The sequence below is a fragment of the Dama dama genome, chromosome X, assembly GCF_033118175.1.
Source record: "Dama dama isolate Ldn47 chromosome X, ASM3311817v1, whole genome shotgun sequence".
Lineage (NCBI taxonomy): Eukaryota > Metazoa > Chordata > Mammalia > Artiodactyla > Cervidae > Dama > Dama dama.
In genome coordinates this window covers 78,859,358-78,878,112 of record NC_083714.1, presented here as the reverse complement: position 1 = coordinate 78,878,112, position 18,755 = coordinate 78,859,358, and the positions used below count along the sequence as shown (strand labels likewise).

The 18,755-nt window shown below is 36.2% G+C and overlaps 1 protein-coding gene across 1 annotated transcript in view; it reads left to right on the top strand.

The window, feature by feature from the left end:
- Positions 1-9,883, top strand: part of LOC133052729 (uncharacterized) — a 109,749-nt gene extending 99,866 nt beyond the window's left edge. Inside the window, exon 6 of the mRNA XM_061137597.1 lies at positions 9,848-9,883. Coding sequence (XP_060993580.1) covers positions 9,848-9,883 — 36 coding nt within the window. The remainder of the gene's footprint in view (positions 1-9,847) is intronic.
- Positions 9,884-18,755: the final 8,872 nt, after the last annotated feature.

The window sequence follows — 18,755 nt, the reverse complement described above, 5'->3', positions numbered from 1 at the left end:
GTAGTAGGAAAGTAGGAAATTTTATATATTATGAAAAGCCATAAAGTTAGACTGTTGCTTTCAGAAAAGTTGTTTCAGATTCCTTTTTATTTATGCCAACCAACCCACTGAGAAAAATTAGAAAATAGGGACAAAATAAACTTTTCTGTTTGGCGGCATCAAAGAGGCAAAGTGGACACATATACACAAGGCTACTGAAAATCAAAGGATAGAAAAAGATATTCCATAAAAACAGATATTAAAAACTCTAGACTAGTTCCTAGTTATACTAATTATACATATCAGTCAGTTCAGTCAGTTCAGTCAGTTGTGTCTAACTCTTTGTGACCCCATGGACTGCAGCATGCCAAGCTTTCCTATCCATCACTAACTCCTGGAGCCTCCTCAATCATGTCCATCGAGTTGGCAATGCCATCCAACCATCTCGCCTTTTGTCATCCCCTTCTCCTTCTGCCTGCACTCTTTCCCAGCTTCAGAGTCTTTTCATATGAGTCAGTTCTTCATATCAGGTGGCCAAACTATTGGAGTTTCAGCTTCGGCATCAGACTTTCCAATGAATATTCAGGACTTATTTCCTTTAGGATTAACTGGTTTGATTTCCTTGCAGTCCAAGGGACTCTCAAGAGTTTTCTCCAACATCACAGTTCAAAAGCATCAATTCTTCAGCACCCTACTTTCTTTATAGTCCAAATCTCACATCCATACATGACTGCTGGAAAAACCGTAGCTTGACTAGACAGATATTTGTCAGCAAACTAATGTCTCTGCTTTTTAATATGCTGTCTAGGTCGGTCATAGCTTTTCTTCCAAGGAGCAAGTGTCTTTTAATTTCATGGCCACAGTCACCATCTGCAGTGATTTTTGAGCCCCCCAAAATAAAGTCTCTCACTGTTTCCCCATCTGTTTGCCATGAAGTGATGGGACTAGAGGCTATAATCTTAGTTTTTTGAATGTTGAGTTTTAAGTCAGCTATTTCACTCTCCTCTTTCACTATCAAGAGGCTCTTTAGTTCCTCTTCGTTTTCTGACATAAGGATGGTGTCATCTGCATATCTGAGGTTATTGATATTTCTCCCGGAAATCTTGATTCCAGCTTGGGCTTCTTCCAGCCCAGTGTTACTCATGATGTACTCTGCATATAAGTTAAATAAACAGGGTGACAATATACAGCCTTGACATACTCCTTTCCCAATTTGGAACCAGTCTGTTGTTCCATGTCCTAACTGTTGCTTTTTGACCTGCATACAGGTTTTTCATGAGGCAGGTAAGGTGGTATGGTATTACCATTTCTTGAAGAATTTTCCACAGTTTGCTGTGACCTACACAAAGGTGTTGGCATAATTAATAAAGCAGAAGTAGATGTTTTTCTGGAACTCTTTTACTTTTTCTATGATCCAACAGATGTTGGCAATTTGATCTCTGATTTCTCTGCATTTTCTAAGGAAAGATGTTCCTTAGACGTTTCAGCTTGAACATCTGGAATTTCACGGTTCACGTACTGTTGAAGCCTGACTTGGAGTATTTTATGCATTACTTTGCTAGCGTGTGAGATGCGTGTAATTTTGCAGTTGATTGAACAATCTTTGGCACTGCCTTTCTTTAGGATTAGAATGAAAACTGACCTTTTTCAGTCCTGTGGCCACTGCTATGTTTTCCAAATTTGCTGGCATATTGAGTGCAGCACTTTCATAGCATCATCTTTGAAGATTTGAAATAGCTCATCTAGAATTCCATCACCTCCACTAGCTTTGTTTGTAGTGATGCTGCCTAAGGCCCACTTGATTTTGCATTCCAGGATGTCTGACTCTAGGTGAGTGATCATATCACTGTGGTTATGTGTGTCATGAAGATCTTTTTTGTATAGTTCTTCTGTGTATTCTTGCCATCTCTTCTTAATATCTTCTGCCTCTGTTAGGTAATGTGTAATTAGTATACATATGTATTAGTATATGTATGTACATGCACATACATATTATATATACATATATATTACACACAATTATATATACATATATATTTGTACATACATGTATTTGAACTAAATTCTAGAGCAAGAGTCATTGTAAACTAATATTTTATTGCATAATTAAAATTTGCAAAAAGAGCAGAACTTAAGCATCCTCATCAAAAAAATGTAACTGTATGAAATGATATGTTAAATTACTTGATCATGGTAATGCTTCACAATGTATACATATATCAAATCATTATATGTATGCTTTAAATATTCCTGGTGGCTCAGCTGGTCAAGACTCTGCCTGCAATGTGGGAGACCTGGGTTCGATCTTTGAATTGGGAAGATACTCTGGAGAAGGGAATGGTTACCCACTGCAGTATTCTGGCCTGGAGAATGCTATGGACTGTACAGTCCCTGGGGTTGCAAAGAGTAGGACTGAGCAGCTTTCACATTCACTTTTAAATATATTACATTTTATTTATCAATTAGACCTCCACAAAGCTAGGGAGAAAGAAGGCAAGAAGAAAACACATTAAAAATTTTAAAACATTTTGAATGGAATGATAATGAAGACACAACATAGCAAACTTGTGACGTGCAGTTTATATTGTATTTAAGAAAGAGTCATACCTTTCTATGTATTTAATAAAAAGGGAAAAGAGCTGAAAGTCTATAACTTAAGCATTCATCTCACGAAGCTACTACAAGAAAGCCATTTAAAAAAAGAAAAGCAAATTAAATTCAAAATAAATATAGACAGAAAAAAATATTGAAAATAAATGTAGAAGTTAATGATATAGAAAGCAAGCAGTAAGCTAAAACTCTCAAAATTTATTATTTGAAAGTGGAGGTGATAAATTCTGATGAAGTTTTTTAAAGCCTGACATACAAAATATTAGAAGTGAAAAGGGGATAGTACTAGAGATTCTACCTGTGTAAAGTAATGCATAATACTTTTATATCTTTTATGTTGAAAATTTGATGATGTACACAGAATTGAAAAATTCCTAGAAACCATAATGGAAATTGAGATTAAAATAAACAGCAATTGTCACATACAATAAAATCTTACCAATTAATTGTCATCCCTGCACCAATAACATTGATATCACCCCAATCTTGTTAAGATGGCAGACCTGAATTTCACACTAACCTACTGAATCACTATCTGAATTTTAACTATATATATATATGAAGGTTTCATAAACATTGTATTAAATAAATTGAGTCCATGGTTATAAACCTTTCCAGAAAAATACTCTTGCCTAGATAACTTCATATGTGAATTCCTCAAAACATTTAAGAGTGAAATAGCACTAACCCTATTCAAATTGTGCCAGATAATAAAACAGAGTAAGAACACTTTCCAACTAATGTTCTGAGATCATTGAAACCTTATTACCAAATTTTATATAAGGGCATCACAAGAAAGAAAATGTCTGTCACGTAAAATAAGAAATAACAATCTCAAAAAATAGCAAATTGAGTCCAGTGATACATAAAGATTATAATATATCACAGACACATTAGCATTATTCCAGGAATACAAGGTCAGTTGAACATTTGAAAACCAATCAATGGAATTAACCAGAGCAAAAGAACAATGGTGACATAGTATAAAGATACCTGAAAAGATACAGAGAAAGCGTTGAGTAAAATTCATTATCTATTCAAGATAAAAACTCTTAGTAAACTTAGAATAAATGGCAATTTCCTATTTTATAAAATGTATCTACAAATACAAATAAAAATACCTGTAAATACAAATGCAGAGACATCAGTTTGCTGAAAAAGGTCCATATGGTCAAAGCTGGTATAGTCAAAGTTACGATTTTTCCAGTAGTCATGTACAGATATGAGAGTTGTACCATAAAGAAGACTGAGTGCTGAAGAAATTAGCTTTTGAATTATGGTGCTAGGCAAGACTCTTGAGAGTCTCTTGGACTGCAGGTAGATCAAACCAATCAATCCTAAAGGAAATCAACCCTGAATATTCATTAGAAGGACTCATGCTGAAGCTCCAATACTTTGGCCACCTGATGTAGAGGGCCAACTCACTGTAAAAGACCCTGATGGTGGGAAATAATCAGGGAAAATGCAAATCAAACCCATGTAGATAATTCCACAACACTCCCAAGAAAGACTAATATTACAAGAAATATAATACTAAGTGATATGGAGAATGTGGAGCAAAATGTTCTCATATACTGTTTGGAGGGTATAATTGACCACTCACCTAGAGCCAAACATCCTGGAGTCTGAAGTCAAGTGGGCCTTAGGAAGCATCACTACAAACAAAGCTAGTGGAGGTGATGGATTTCCAGTTGAGCTATTTCAAATCCTGAAAGATAATGATGATAGAGTGCTATACTCAATATGCCAGTAAATTTGGAAAACTCACTAGTGGCTACAGGACTGAAAAAGGTCAGTTTTCATTCCAATCCCAAAGAAAGGCAATGCCAAAAAATGTTCAGACTACCACACGATTGTGCTCATTTCACATGCTAGCAAAAATAATGCTCAAAATTCTCTAAGTGAGGCTTCAATAGTATATGAACTGAGAATTTCCAGAAATTCAAGCTGGATTTAGAAAAGGCAGAAGCAGCAGATATCAAACTGCAAACATCCGCTGGATCATAGAGAAAGCAAGAGAATTTGAGAAAAGCATCTACTTCTGTTTCATTGACTACACTAAAGCCTTTGCCAGTGCGGATCACTAAAAACGGTGGAAAATTCTTAAAGAGATGGAAATATCAGACCACCTTACCTGCCTCCTGAGAAAAGTGTATGCAAGTCAAGAAGCAACACTTAGAACCGGACATGGAACAATGGACTGGTTCCAAATTGGGGAAGGAGTACATCAAGGCTATATATTGTCACCCTGCTTATTTAACTTCTATGCAGAGTACATCATGTGAAATACCAGGAAGGATGAAGCACGATCTGGAATCAAGATTGCCGGGAGAAATATCAATAACCTCAGATATGCAGATGACACCTAACTTATGGCAGAAAGTGAAGAGAAACTAAAGAGCCTCTTGATGAATGTGAAAGAGGAAAGTGAAAATGGTGGCTTAAAACTCAACATTCTAAAAACTAAAATCATGGCATCCGGTCCCAACACTTCATGGCAAATAGATGGGGAAACAGTGGAAGCACACTTTATTTTCTTGGCCTCCAAAATCACTGCAGATGGTGACTGCGGCCTTGAAATTAAAAGAGGCTTGCTCCTTGGAAGAAAAGCTATGACAAACATAGACAGCATATTATAAAGCAGAGACATTACTTTCTTGACAAAGATCTGTCTACTCAAAGCTATGTTTTTTCCAGTAGTCAGTAGTATGGATATGAGAGGTGGACCATAAAGGTAGTTGAACATTGAACAACTCATGCATTTGAACTGCGGTGTTGGAGAAGATTCTTGAGAGTCCCGTGGACTGCAAGGAGATCCAACCAGTCAATCCTGAGTATTTATTAGGAGGCCTGATGCTGAAGCTCCAGTACTTTGGCCACCTGATGCAAAGAACTGACTCATTAGAAAAGACCCTGATGTTTGGAAAGATTGAAGGCAGGAGGAGAAGGGGACAACAGAGGACAAGATGGTTGGATGGCATCAAGACTCAATGGACATTAGTCTGAGCAAGCTCTGGGGGTTGGTAACGGACAGGGAAGCCTGGCTTGCTGCAGTCCATGGGGTCACAGAGTCAGACATGACTGAGCGACTGAATTGAACTGAAGAAAAAAAATCAGTGCTTTCAGTTTTGTGAACATGAGTGGTCTTTAAAAAGTTAGACTATCTATGAAAAGCAAATGCTTTCTGGTGTCTCCTAGGTATGGAAAATTCCTACAAATTATATATTTTTTTAAAGAATATGATTATTGGACAGCTTAAAACTATACAGTCGAATATTTTAATGACTATTTAAAGAAAAATTTCTTTCAAAATCAGTGCCAAAAATAATATCAAAGTAAATGTTTATATTTCCATATTATGAAATCCAAGCAAAATCAGGGGTCAGAGTCCCCACAAAATGAATACCAATATTGGGATTTCATGTACTTTAGCAAGCTAACATATAATAAATATCTTTATAGGAGTATCCTTCTTAGGGATTATGTAAGGGTTAATTACTTCCAAATAGCTACATGGAGTATTTTGAGGAACCCACATGCAAACTCTTTTAATAAAAAGTTTCATTAAAATACAGGTTACATGCAGAAAGCTCAAAAATCCTAATTATACTGATAAATGAATTATCACAAAGTGAGGACACATAAAGCCATCACTCAGATCAAGAAATAGAAAATAATTTGCACTGCAGAAACACTTCTCATATCCTTCTCCAGCACCACAATTCAAAGTGGTGCTTCTCCAGCACCACAGTTCAAAACATCAATTCTTTGGCACTCAGCTTTCTTTATGGTCCAACTCTCACATCCATACATGATTACTGGCAAAACCATAGCTTTGACTAGATGGATAGCTGTCAACAAAGTTGTCTCTGCTTTATAATATGCTGTCTATGTTTGTCATAACTTTTCTTCCAAGAAGCATGTGTCTTTTAATTTCATGGCTGCATTCACCATCTGCAGTGATTTTGGAGCCCAAGAAAATAAAATCTGCCACTGTTTCTATTATTGCCCATCTATTTGCCATTAAGTGATGGGATTAGATGCCGTGATCTTAGTCTTTTGAATGTTGAGTTTTAAGCCAGCTTTTCCACTCTCCTATCAATTTTATCAAGAGAGTCTTTAGTTCCTCTTTGCTTTCTGCCATGAGGGTGGTGTTATCTGCATATCTGAGGTTATTGATATTTCTCCCACAATCTTGATTCCAGCTGTGCTTCATCCAGGCTGCCATTTCGCATGATGTACTCTGCATATAAGTTAAATAAGCAGGGTGACAATATACAGTCTTGATGTACTCCTTTCCCAATTTGGAACCAGTTTGTTGTTTCATGTCCACTTCTTTTTTTTTTTTTTTTTCAGTTTTTATCTCCAACTTTATTGTCAAGAAATTTAAAGTATTACTACGACTTCATGACTGTGAGAACATAGACCATACTCTTGCTGTTTGCCTTCTCTTTTTTTTTTTTTTTTTACATGTATTCCCAATCCCGATCCCCCCTCCCACCTCCCTCTCAACCCGATTCCTCTGGGTCTTCCCAGTGCACCAGGCCGGAGCACTTGTCTCGTGCATCCCACCTGGGCTGGTGATCTGTTTCACCATAGATAGTATACATGCTGTTCTTTTGAAATATCCCACCCTCACATTCTCCCACAAAGTTCAAAAGTCTGTTCTGTATTTCTGTGTCTCTTTTTCTGTTCTGCATATAGGGTTATCGTTATCACCTTTCTAAATTCCATATACATGTGTCAGTATGCTGTAATGTTCTTTATCTTTCTGGCTTACTTCACTCTGTATAATGGGCTCCACCTTCATCCATCTCATTAGGACTGGTTCAAATGAATTCTTTTTAATGGCTGAGTAATATTCCATGGTGTATATGTACCACAGCTTCCTTATCCATTCATCTGCTGATGGGCATCTAGGTTGTTTCCATGTCCTGGCTATTATAAACAGTGCTGCGATGAACATTGGGGTGCACGTGTCTCTTTCAGATCTGGTTTCCTCAGTGTGTATGCCCAGAAGTGGGATTGCTGGGTCATATGGCAGTTCTATTTCCAGTTTTTTAAGAAATCTCCACACTGTTTTCCATAGCGGCTGTACTAGTTTGCATTCCCACCAACAGTGTAAGAGGGTTCCCTTTTCTCCACACCCTCTCCAGCATGTATTGCTTGTAGACTTTTGGATAGCAGCCATCCTGACTGGCGTGTAATGGTACCTCATTGTGGTTTTGATTTGCAATTCTCTAATAATGAGTGATGTTGAGCATCTCAAAGAGGACACAAACAGATGGAGAAACATACCGTGTCCATGGATTGGAAGAATTAATATTGTCAAAATGGCTATTCTACCCAAAGCAGTCTATAGATTCAATGCAATCCCTATCAAGCTACCAACGGTATTTTTCACAGAACTAGACCAAAGAATTTCACAATTTGTATGGAAATACAAAAAACCTCGAATAGCCAAAGTAATCTTGAGAAAGAAGAATGGAACTGGAGGAATCAACCTGCCTGACTTCAGACTCTACTACAAAGCCACAGTCATCAAGACAGTATGGTACTGGCACAAAGACAGAAATATAGATCAATGGAACAGAATAGAAAGCCCAGAGATAAATCCACGAACCTATGGACACCTTATCTTTGACAAAGGAGGCAAGGATATACAATGGAAAAAAGACAACCTCTTTAACAAGTGGTGCTGCGAAAACTGGTCAACCACTTGTAAAAGAATGAAACTAGAACACTTTCTAACTCCATACACAAAAATAAACTCAAAATGGATTAAAGATCTAAATGTAAGACCAGAAACTATAAAACTTCTACAGGAGAACATAGGCAAAACACTCTCCGACATAAATCACAGCAAGATCCTCTATGACCCACCTCCCAGAATATTGGAAATAAAAGCAAAAATAAACAAATGGGACCTAATGAAACTTAAAAGCTTTTGCACTACAAAGGAAACTATAAGTAAGGTGAAAAGACAGCCCTCAGATTGGGAGAAAATAATAGCAAATGAAGCAACAGACAGAAGATTAATCTCAAAAATATACAAGCAACTCCTGCAGCTCAATTCCAGAAAAATAAATGACCCAATCAAAAAATGGGCCAAAGAACTAAACAGACATTTCTCCAAAGAAGACATACAGATGGCTAACAAACTCATGTCCACTTCTAACTGTTGCTTCTTGACCTGCATACAGATTTCTCAGAAGACAGGTAAAGTGGTCTGGAATCCCATCTCTTGAAGAATTATCCATGGTTTGTTGTGATCCATACAGTCACAGGCTTTGGCATAGTCAATAAAGCCGAAGTAGATGTTTTTCTGGAACTGTCTTGCTTTTTCTATGATCCAACAGATGTTGGCAATTTGATCTCTGGTTCCTCTGCCTTTTCTAGATCCAGCTTGAACAACTGGAAATTCTCTGTTCATATACTTTTGAAGCCTGCTCTGGAGAATTTTGAGCATTACTTTGCTAGCGTGTGAGATGACTGTAATTTTGCAGTAGTTTGAACATACTTTGGCATTGCCTTTCTTTGGGATTGGAATGAAAACTGACCTTTTCCAGTCCTGTGGTCACTGCTGTGTTTTCCAAATTTGCTGGCATATTGAATGCAACACTTTCACAGAATCATCTGTCAGGATTTGAAATAGCTCAACTGGAATTCCATCACCTCCACTAGCTTTGTAGTAATATTCCTAAGGCCCACTTGACTTTGCATTCCAGGATGTCTGGCTCAAGGTGAGTGATCACACCATCATGGTTATCTGGGTCATGAAGATCTTTTTTGTATAGTTCTTCTGTGTGCAGTGTGTACACTTCTTAATATCTTCTGCTTCTGTTAGGTCCATGCCATTTCTCTCATTTATTTTGCCCATCTTTGCATGAAGTGTTCCCTTGATATTTCTAATTTTCTTGAAGGTATCTCTAGTCTTTCCCATTCTATTGTTTTCCTCTATTTCTTTACACTGATCACTTAGGAAGGCTTTCTTATCTTTCCTTGCTCTGTTTTGGAACTCTGCATTCAGATGACTATATCTTTCCTTTTCTCATTTGCCTTTAGCTTCTCTTCTTTTTTCACCTTTTTGTAAGGCCTCCTCAGATAACCATTTACCTTTTTGCATTTCTTTTTCTTGGGGATTGTCTTGATCACTGCCTCCTGTACAGTGTCACAAGCCTCTGTCCATAGTTCTTCAGACACCCTGTCTATCAAATCTAATCTGATTTTTTTTTAAAACTTATAAATTTATTTTTAGGTTTTTGTTTGGAATATGACGGATGTCATTGAGTAATTAATTTAGACTGTGATAGTTTTCCAGACAGCTTTGTCTCTTTCTTCTTCAAGGAATGTTATAGGAAATATTATTCTATATGTAATCAATTCCATCATAAAAATGCTGAGTATGCTTTGCTGTTGTAACACTGATGCATTCTGATTTACTGTGCTTTCAAATTACCTTTTCATTGATGAAGCAGGGGAAGAGACAGAAGAGAGTAAGAGAGTTAAATAACTTTTGTTAGGATCATCATTTTAATCTGTGTGGTAAATAGTTGTCATTTTTAATGAATATCATCATATTCCAGTGCTAACTTTTACATTTTATTCAATAATTAAAATAAGAAGACTAAATTATTTTTGTATTCGAAGGCAGCAAAGAACTTTACAAATTTTCAAGTGTTTTAAAAGTAATTGTTATCATGTAATAAGTGTTCAGAGTTGCCTAGTTGGAAAAGAATTGGATTCCCTCACAAAAAATACTTTAAACTATTTTCGAATATTGTTTTAAATATGGAAATTTCAAAAAACAGATTCATTGAAATAAAATTTATACACCATACAGTATACCAATATAAATAGAACAACAAATGCCTTTTTGAAGATTCAAAGTTCTTATAATCCAATTGATTTTAGAACATTTTTACCATCCCTCAAAATACACAGTCCCCGTTATCATTCACAGCCCACCTCCCCATCCACCACCACCATCATGACCACACCTAGAGCACACCACACCTAGGCCTAGACTGCCACTAAACTACTTTTTATCTATATATATTATCATATTATACACATTTCACATAAGTGAAATCATATATTTAGCCTTATGTAAATGGCTACTTTTAGTTAGGATAATTCTTTTTTCAAAGTTCATACATGCTGTACCATGCATCAGTAATTCTGTCCTGTTTATTGTTGTTTAGTCCCTAAGTCGTTTCTGAATATTTAGACCCTATGGACTGTTGCACACCAGGCTTCCCTGTCCTTCACTATCTCCCAGAGTTTGCTCAAATTCATGTCCATTGAGTAGGTGATGCTATCCAAACATCTCATCCTCCATTGCTCCCTTCTCCTCCTGCCCTTGATCTTTCCCATCATCAGGGTCTTTTTTTTTCAGTGAGTTAGCTCTTCACATCAGGTAAGCAAAGTATTGGAACTTCAGCATCAGTCCTTGAAATAAATATTCAGGATTGGTTTTCTTTAGAGTTGATTGTTTCGATCTCCTTGCAGCCCAGGGGACTCTCAAGAGTCTTCTCCAGCACCACAATTGAAAATCATCTTTTCTTCAGTGCTCAGCTTTCCCTTATTTATTTCCAACTCTCACATCCATACATGACTAATGAAAAAACTGTAACTTTGACTATTCCAACCTTGCCAGCTAAGTGATGTTTCTGCTTTTTAATATGCTAAGTTTGTCATAGATTTTCTTCCAAGGAACATTCTTCCTTTAATTTCATGGCTGCAGTCACCATCTGCAGTGATTTTGGAGACCAAGAAAATAAAATCTACACTGCTTCCAGTTTTTCCCCTTCTATTTGCCATGAAGTGATGGGACTGGATGCCATGATATTCATTTTTTGAATATTGAGTTTTAAGCCAGATTTTTCACTCTCCTCTTTCACACTCATCAAGAGGCTCTTTGGTTCCTATTCACTTTCTGCCATAAGGGTGGTGTCATCTGTATATCTGAGGTTGTTGATATTTCTCCTGGAAATATTTATTACAGCTTGCAATTCATCCAGCTGGACAGTTTTCATGATGTACTCTGTATATAAGTTAAATAAGCAAGGTGACAATAGACAGCCTTGATGTACTCCTTTCCCAATTTTAAACCAGTCCATTGTTCCACATCTGATTCTAACTATTGCTTCTTGTCCTGCATACAGATTTCTCAGGAGACAGGTAAGGTGGTCTGGTATTCATATGTCTTTTAAGAATTTCCATTTGTAGTGTTCCACACAGGCAAAGTCTTTAGTGTAGTCAATGAAGCAGAGGTAGATGTTTTTCTGGAATTTCCTTGCTTTCTCTATGATCCAAAGGATATTGGCAATTTGATCAGTGATTCCTCTGCCTTTTCTAAATCCAGCTTCTACATCAGGAAGTTCTCAGTTCACATACTGCTGAAGCCTAGCTCTTAGGATTTTGAGTATTACTTTGGTAGCACGTGAAATGAGTTCAGTTGTATGGTAGTATGAACATTCTTTTGCATTGCCCTACCTTGGGATTGGTCGAAAACTGACCTTTTCCAGTCCTGTGGTCACTGCTTCGTTTTCCAAATGTGTTAGCATATTGAGTGCAACACTTTAACATCATCATTTTTAAATAGCTCAGCTGGAATTACATCACTTCTACTAGCTTTGTTTATAGTAATGCTTCCTAAGATCCACTTGACTTCACACTCCAGTATCTCTGGCTCTAGGTGAGTGACCACAGCATCATGGTTATCCAGGTCATTAAGACCTTTTTTGTGTAATTCTGTATATTCTTGCCACCTCTTCTTAATCTCTTCTTCTTCTGTTATGTCTTTGCTGTTTCTGTCCTTTATCATGCCCATCTTTACATGAAATATTCCCTTGGTATCTCCAATTTTCTTGAAGAGATTTCTAGCCTTTCCCTTTATATTGTTTTCCTCTATTTCTTCACATTGTTCACTTAAGAAGTCTTTCTTATCTCTCCTTGCTATTCTCTGGAACTCTGTATTCAGTTGAGTATATCTTTCCCTTCCTCCTTTGCCTTTTGTTTCTCTTTTCTTCTCAGGTATTTGTAGGTCCTCCTGAAACAACCACTTTGCCTTCTTGCATACAAATATTTTGTCTCTTTAGGTAAGTTTATTCCTAGGTATTTTATTCTTTTTGTTGCAATGGTGAGTGGGATAATTTCCCTTTCTGATTTTTCATTGTTAGCATATTGTTAGTTTTATTTTGTCATTTTTTCTAGTGTTTTTTAGTTGGAAGTTCGATTTATTGATCGGTAATATTTTTTCTTTTTTGAAGTAGGAAGACCTATGTATGTTTCTATGGTGCATAATAAAGTCAGGAGGATGGTATTTTTTAAATCAGTTTTTTAAAAAATATATAATTAACAGATTAAATTATAAGATGCTTAAAGCATGCAATGTGATGATCTGATATGTGTATACTTTGTAAAAGAATTCCCACAGTTGAGTTAATTAGCAAAACATCTCTTCACATATTAACTTTTTTGTTTTGTGAGAGCATTTAATTTCTAGTCTCATAGGAAATTTCAAGTATGCAATACAGTGTTATCAACCATGTTAACCATTTATATACTAGACCTTCAGACCGTATACATCTTATATCTGAAATATTTTACCCTTTTGCCAACATCTACCTATTTCCTCTAGCTCACAGCCCTTGGAAAACATTTTTCTACTCTGTTTCTGAGTTCAAAATGTTTTCCCATTTTTAGATTCCACTTAGAAGTGACACCATGCAATATCTGTCTTTCTCTCTGACTTATTTCACTTAGCAATTTCAGTTTGATCCATATTGTCAACAATGACAGAATTTCCTTAGTTTTTAAGACTGAATAATATTCCTTTGTGTATCTGTTAATATTTTTAATTTGTTCATTGTTGACAGACACTTATATTATTTCTATACCTTGACTATTGTGAATAATGATGCAATGCATTGGAATACAGATATCTCTTTGAGATACTGATTTATTTTCCTTTGGATATATGCTCAAAAGTGAGATAGCTAGATCACATGGTGTTCTGTTTTTATTTTGTGAGGAACTTCCATAATGTGTTTCATACTGGCTGTACCAGTTTACATTCTCTCCAATAATATGCAGTTTCCCATTTCTCCACATCCTCACCAACACTTGTTATCTCTTGTTTTTTTGATAATAGCCATCCTAACAGGTGTGAGATAATATTTCATAAATATTTCATTGAGGTTTTGATTTTTGCTTCCCTGATGATTATATTGTTGATCACCTTTTCATTGTCTTCTTTGGAAAAAATGTATATTCATGTCTTCTATTTCTTAAATGCAATATACATATATATATATATATATATATATACACACACACATATATATAAAATATATATGCATACAGTATACATATGCATGCATATATATGTATATATACACATACATGCACAGTATGTATGCATACAATATACACATATGTATATTGCATTTTGGATATTAAACCCTTATGGGATATGATGTTTGCAGATATTTTCTCCCATTCCATAGGTTGCCTTTTTAATTATTGATGAATTTCTTTGCAAGATATTTTGTATTTGATGTAACTCAAGTTGTTGATTTTTGTTTTTCGTTTTTTTTCCCTTTACTTTTTGGATTCAAAAAAGTCATTGCCAAAACCAATATCAAGGTGTTTACTCCCTATGTTTTCTTCTAGGAATTTGACAATGTCAAGTCTTACATTCAAGTATTTATTCTATTCTGAGTTGATTTTTGTGTATGACTTAAGAAAATGTTTCAGTTACATTCCTTTATAGTCTGATATTTAATTTTCTCAGAGGCATTTGCTGAAGAGACTATCTTTCCTCAATATGTGTTCTTGGCATCCTTGTCAAAGTTCATATATGCAGGGATTTATTTCTGGGCTCTTAATTCTGTTACATCAATCTATGGTTTTATGTTCATGCCACTATAACTCTGCTTTGCTTACTATCATTTTATAATATAGTTTGAAATCAAGAAGCATTAAGCCACAAATTTTGTTATTCTTTCTCAAGATTGCCTTGATGCTTTGGGGTCTCTTGTGACTCCTACAAGTTTTAGGATTGTTCTATTTTTGTGTAAAAAATGGTGTTGGAATTTTAATAGGAATTGCATTGAATCCATAGATCATTCAAACAATATGAATATTCTAACGATAGTAATACTTCCAATTCAAGAACATGAGGTTTATTTCATTTTTTTTGGTGCGTCTTCTCCCATTTCTTTTTTTTTTTTTTTTCCATTGATATCTTATAGGTTTTAAAGTAGAGATCTTTCAACTCCTTGGTTAAATATGTTTCTAAGTATTTTATTGGCTTTTAATACTATTGTAAATTGAATTATTTTCTTAAATTTTTGGATAGTTCATCATTAGTATATAGAAATATATCTTATTTTTGTTTATTGATTTAGTATACTACAAAATTAATGACATTAGTTTTAAAAATTAGTGGAGTATTCCATTTAAAAGATTAGAGTTTTCCATATATTAATATAAGATTATGTTATTGTCATAGACAATTTTTACTTCTTGCTTTCCTACTTAAATGCTTTTTATTTCTTTTCTTGGCTAATTACTCTGGCTAGAACTTCCAGTAAAATATTGAATAGAAATGCTTGTAATGGGCACTCTAGTCTTATTCTCAATTTAGAGGAAAAATTTACAACTGTTCACTACTGAGTATGATATTAATGGTAGGATTACCATGCATGGCCTTTAATATGTTGAGGTACATTCATTCTATGTCGGATTTGTTGAGAATTTCTATCATGAAGAAATGTTGATGCAAATATTTTCTCTGCATCTTTGAGGATATTTTATAGATTCATCCTTCATTTTGAAAGGTTGTTGCTGAATCATGCAAAGACACCGGGGTTCTTGGCCTCCAGGGAGAAGAATTCAATCCGGGGCCAGAGATGAAGCTGGATTGCTCAGAAGTTTTGTGTAATAAAGTTTTATTAAAGTATAAAGGAGATAGAGAAAGCTTCTGACATAGACATCAGAAGGGGATAAAAACAGTATCCCCTTGCTAGTCTTAGCACTGGAATTATATACTCTCAAATTAGTTATTGCAGTGAATCAAAAGAATGTCTGGAGGTTATAAAGACCTCACCAGACTTACTCCCATAATTTACATTTTGAGATAACAGAATTAACCAGAAGGTTTTTTCCAGAGACTGTCCTCAAGCAGGATACATTATTGTTATATAATCCTAAGGAATGTAGGCGGGGCGGGGGGGGGGGTGGGTTGTCCTTTCTTCCTCTTTGAGAATTCCAGACCCCTCTCTCCATGGGGACCCCTAGACTTCTTATCAACCTGCCTAGGAATTGACTCTTTCAATTGTGTTAATGTGATACATCATGTTTATTATTGTGCAGATGTTGAACCATCCTTGCCTCCTTGAAAGAAATCCTACTCTATCATGTTGTATGATCCTTTCAATTTATTGTTGAATACAGTATGCTAGTATCTTGTTGAAGATATTTCCACCTATGTCAAACACGATATTGGCCTGTAATTTTCTTTTCTTGTAGTGTCCTTGTCTGACATTGATATCAGAGTAGTGCTGGTCTTGTAAAATGGTTTGGAAGTGTTCCCTCCATTTCTATTTTTTTTTTTTTTAAAGTTGAGAAGAATTTATATTAGCTTTTTCTTTAAATGTTAAGCAGTGTTCACTAGTGTATCCATCTGATCTTAGAATTTTTGTTCAGATATTTTTGATTACTGATTTAATTTCCTTACTTGTACTTATTCTGTTCAGATTTTCTGTTACTTTATGACTCAATCTTGGTAACTTGTATGTTTCTAGGAAATTAATTCTTTTTGTTTTTAATTGAAGGATAATTGCTTTACAGAATTTTGTTATTTTTCTGTCAAACCTCAACATGAATCACCCATAGGTATACATTTATCCCCTCCCTTTTGAACCTCCCCCCCATCTCCCTCTCTATCCCACCCCTCCAGGTTGATACAGAGCCCCTGTTTGAGTTTCCTGAGACACACAGTAAATTCCCGTTGGCTATCTATTTATATATCATAGTGTAAATTTCCATGTTACTCTCTCCATACATCTCACCCTCTCCTCCCTTCTACCTATGTCCATAAGTCTATTCACTATGTCTGTTTCTCCATTGCTGCCCTGTAAATTAATTCTTCAGTACCATTTTTCTAGATTCCATATATATGCGTTAGTATATGATATTTATCTTTCTCTTTCTGACTTACTTCAGTCTGTATGATATGCTTTGGGTTCATCCACCTCATTAGAACTGACTCAAATGCATTCCATTTTATGGCTGAGTAAATGTTCCATTGTGTATATGTACCACAGCTTCTTTATCCATTTATCTGTTGATGGACATCTAGATTGCTTTCATGTTCTAGCTATTGTAAATAGTGCTGCAATGACCAATGTGATATATGTGTCTTTTTCAATTTTAGTTTCCTCAGGGTTTATGTTTAGGAGTGGAATTGCTGGATCATATGGTGGTTTTCGGAGAAGGCAATGGCACCCCACTCCAGTACTCTTGCCTGGAAAATCCCATGGGCGGAGGAGCCTGGTAGGCTACAGTCCATGGGGTCGCTAAGAGTCAGACACGACTGAGCGACTTCACTTTCCCTTTTCACTTTCATACATTGGAGAAGGAAATGGAAACCCACTCCAGTGTTCTTGCCTGGAGAATCTCAGGGATGGGGGAGCCTGGTGGGCTGCCGTCTATGGGGTCGTACAGAGTCAGACACGACTGAAGCGACTTAGCAGCAGCAGCAACATGGTGGTTTTATTCCTAATTTTTTAAGGAATCTTCATACTGTCTTGATACTGGCTGCATCAATTTACATTCCCACCAACAGTGCAAGAGTGTTCCCTTTTCTCCATACCCTCTCTAGCATTTATTGTTTGTAGACTTTTTGATGATGGCCATTCTGGCCGCTGTTAGGTGATATCTCATTGTAGTTTTGATTTGCATTTCTCTAATAATGAGTGATGTTGAGCACCTTTTCATGTGTGATTCTTATTAGGTTGTCTAATTTGTGGCCTTATAATTGTTTAGGATAATCTTATGATTCTTAGCATTTCTGTGGTATCAGTTATCATTTCTTTCATTTCTATTTTTTTATTACTTGACTACTACTTTTTATTGCTTAATATTCCATTGTATGGATATATTATATTTTACTTATGCATTCACTTGGGCTTCCCAGATGACTCTAGTGATAAAGAACCTGCCTGCCAGTGCCAATGCAAGAGATGTAACGGACATGGGTTCAATCCCTGGGTTGGGAAGATCCCCTGGGAAGGAAATGGCAACCTACTCCAGTAAATTTGTCTGGAAAATCCCATGGACAGAGGAGCCTGGTGGACTGCAGTCCATGCGGTTGCAAAGATTCAGACATGACTGAAGCAACTTAGTGGGCATGCATTCATTCATTAGTTGTTAGACATCTATGTTGTTCCACTGTTCAGGTATTATAAACAATGCTGTAATGACTTTTGATATGCATGGTTTTCCATGGACATATTTTCATTTCTGTTGGGAATATAAGTGGAAGTAGAATTGCTAGGTCATATGGCAACTCAGCTTCACTTTCTGCAGCATTTGTGGTTGGGACATAGACTTGGAATATTGTGACATTGAATGGTTGGCCTTGGAAACAAACAGAGATCATTGTGTCATTTTTGAGATTGCATCCAAGTACTGCATTTCAGTGGAGAAGGCAATGGCAACCCACTCCAGTACTCTTGCCTGGAAAATCCCATGGATGGAGGGGCCTGGTAGACTGCAGCCCATGGGGTCGAACAGCGTCGGGCACAACTGAAGTGACTTAGCAGTAGCACTGCATTTCAGAATCTTGTTGACTATGAAGGCTACTCCATTTATTCTAAAGGAGTCTTTTCTTTTTTTTTCCATTTATTTTTATTAGTTGGAGGCTAATTACTTTACAATATTGTAGTGGTTTTTGCCATGCATTGACATGAATCAGCCATGGATTTACATGTGTTCCCTATCCTGATCTCCCCTTCTGCCTCCCTCTCCATCCCATCCCTCTGGGTCTTCAGGGTACTCCACAAAGGCGCAGACTCGGTTGAGTGTGTGTTTTGTGCCCTTCCCAGGTCCGAGGAGCTCAGGTGACCAGGTGCTTGGCGAGCGCACTATTCCAA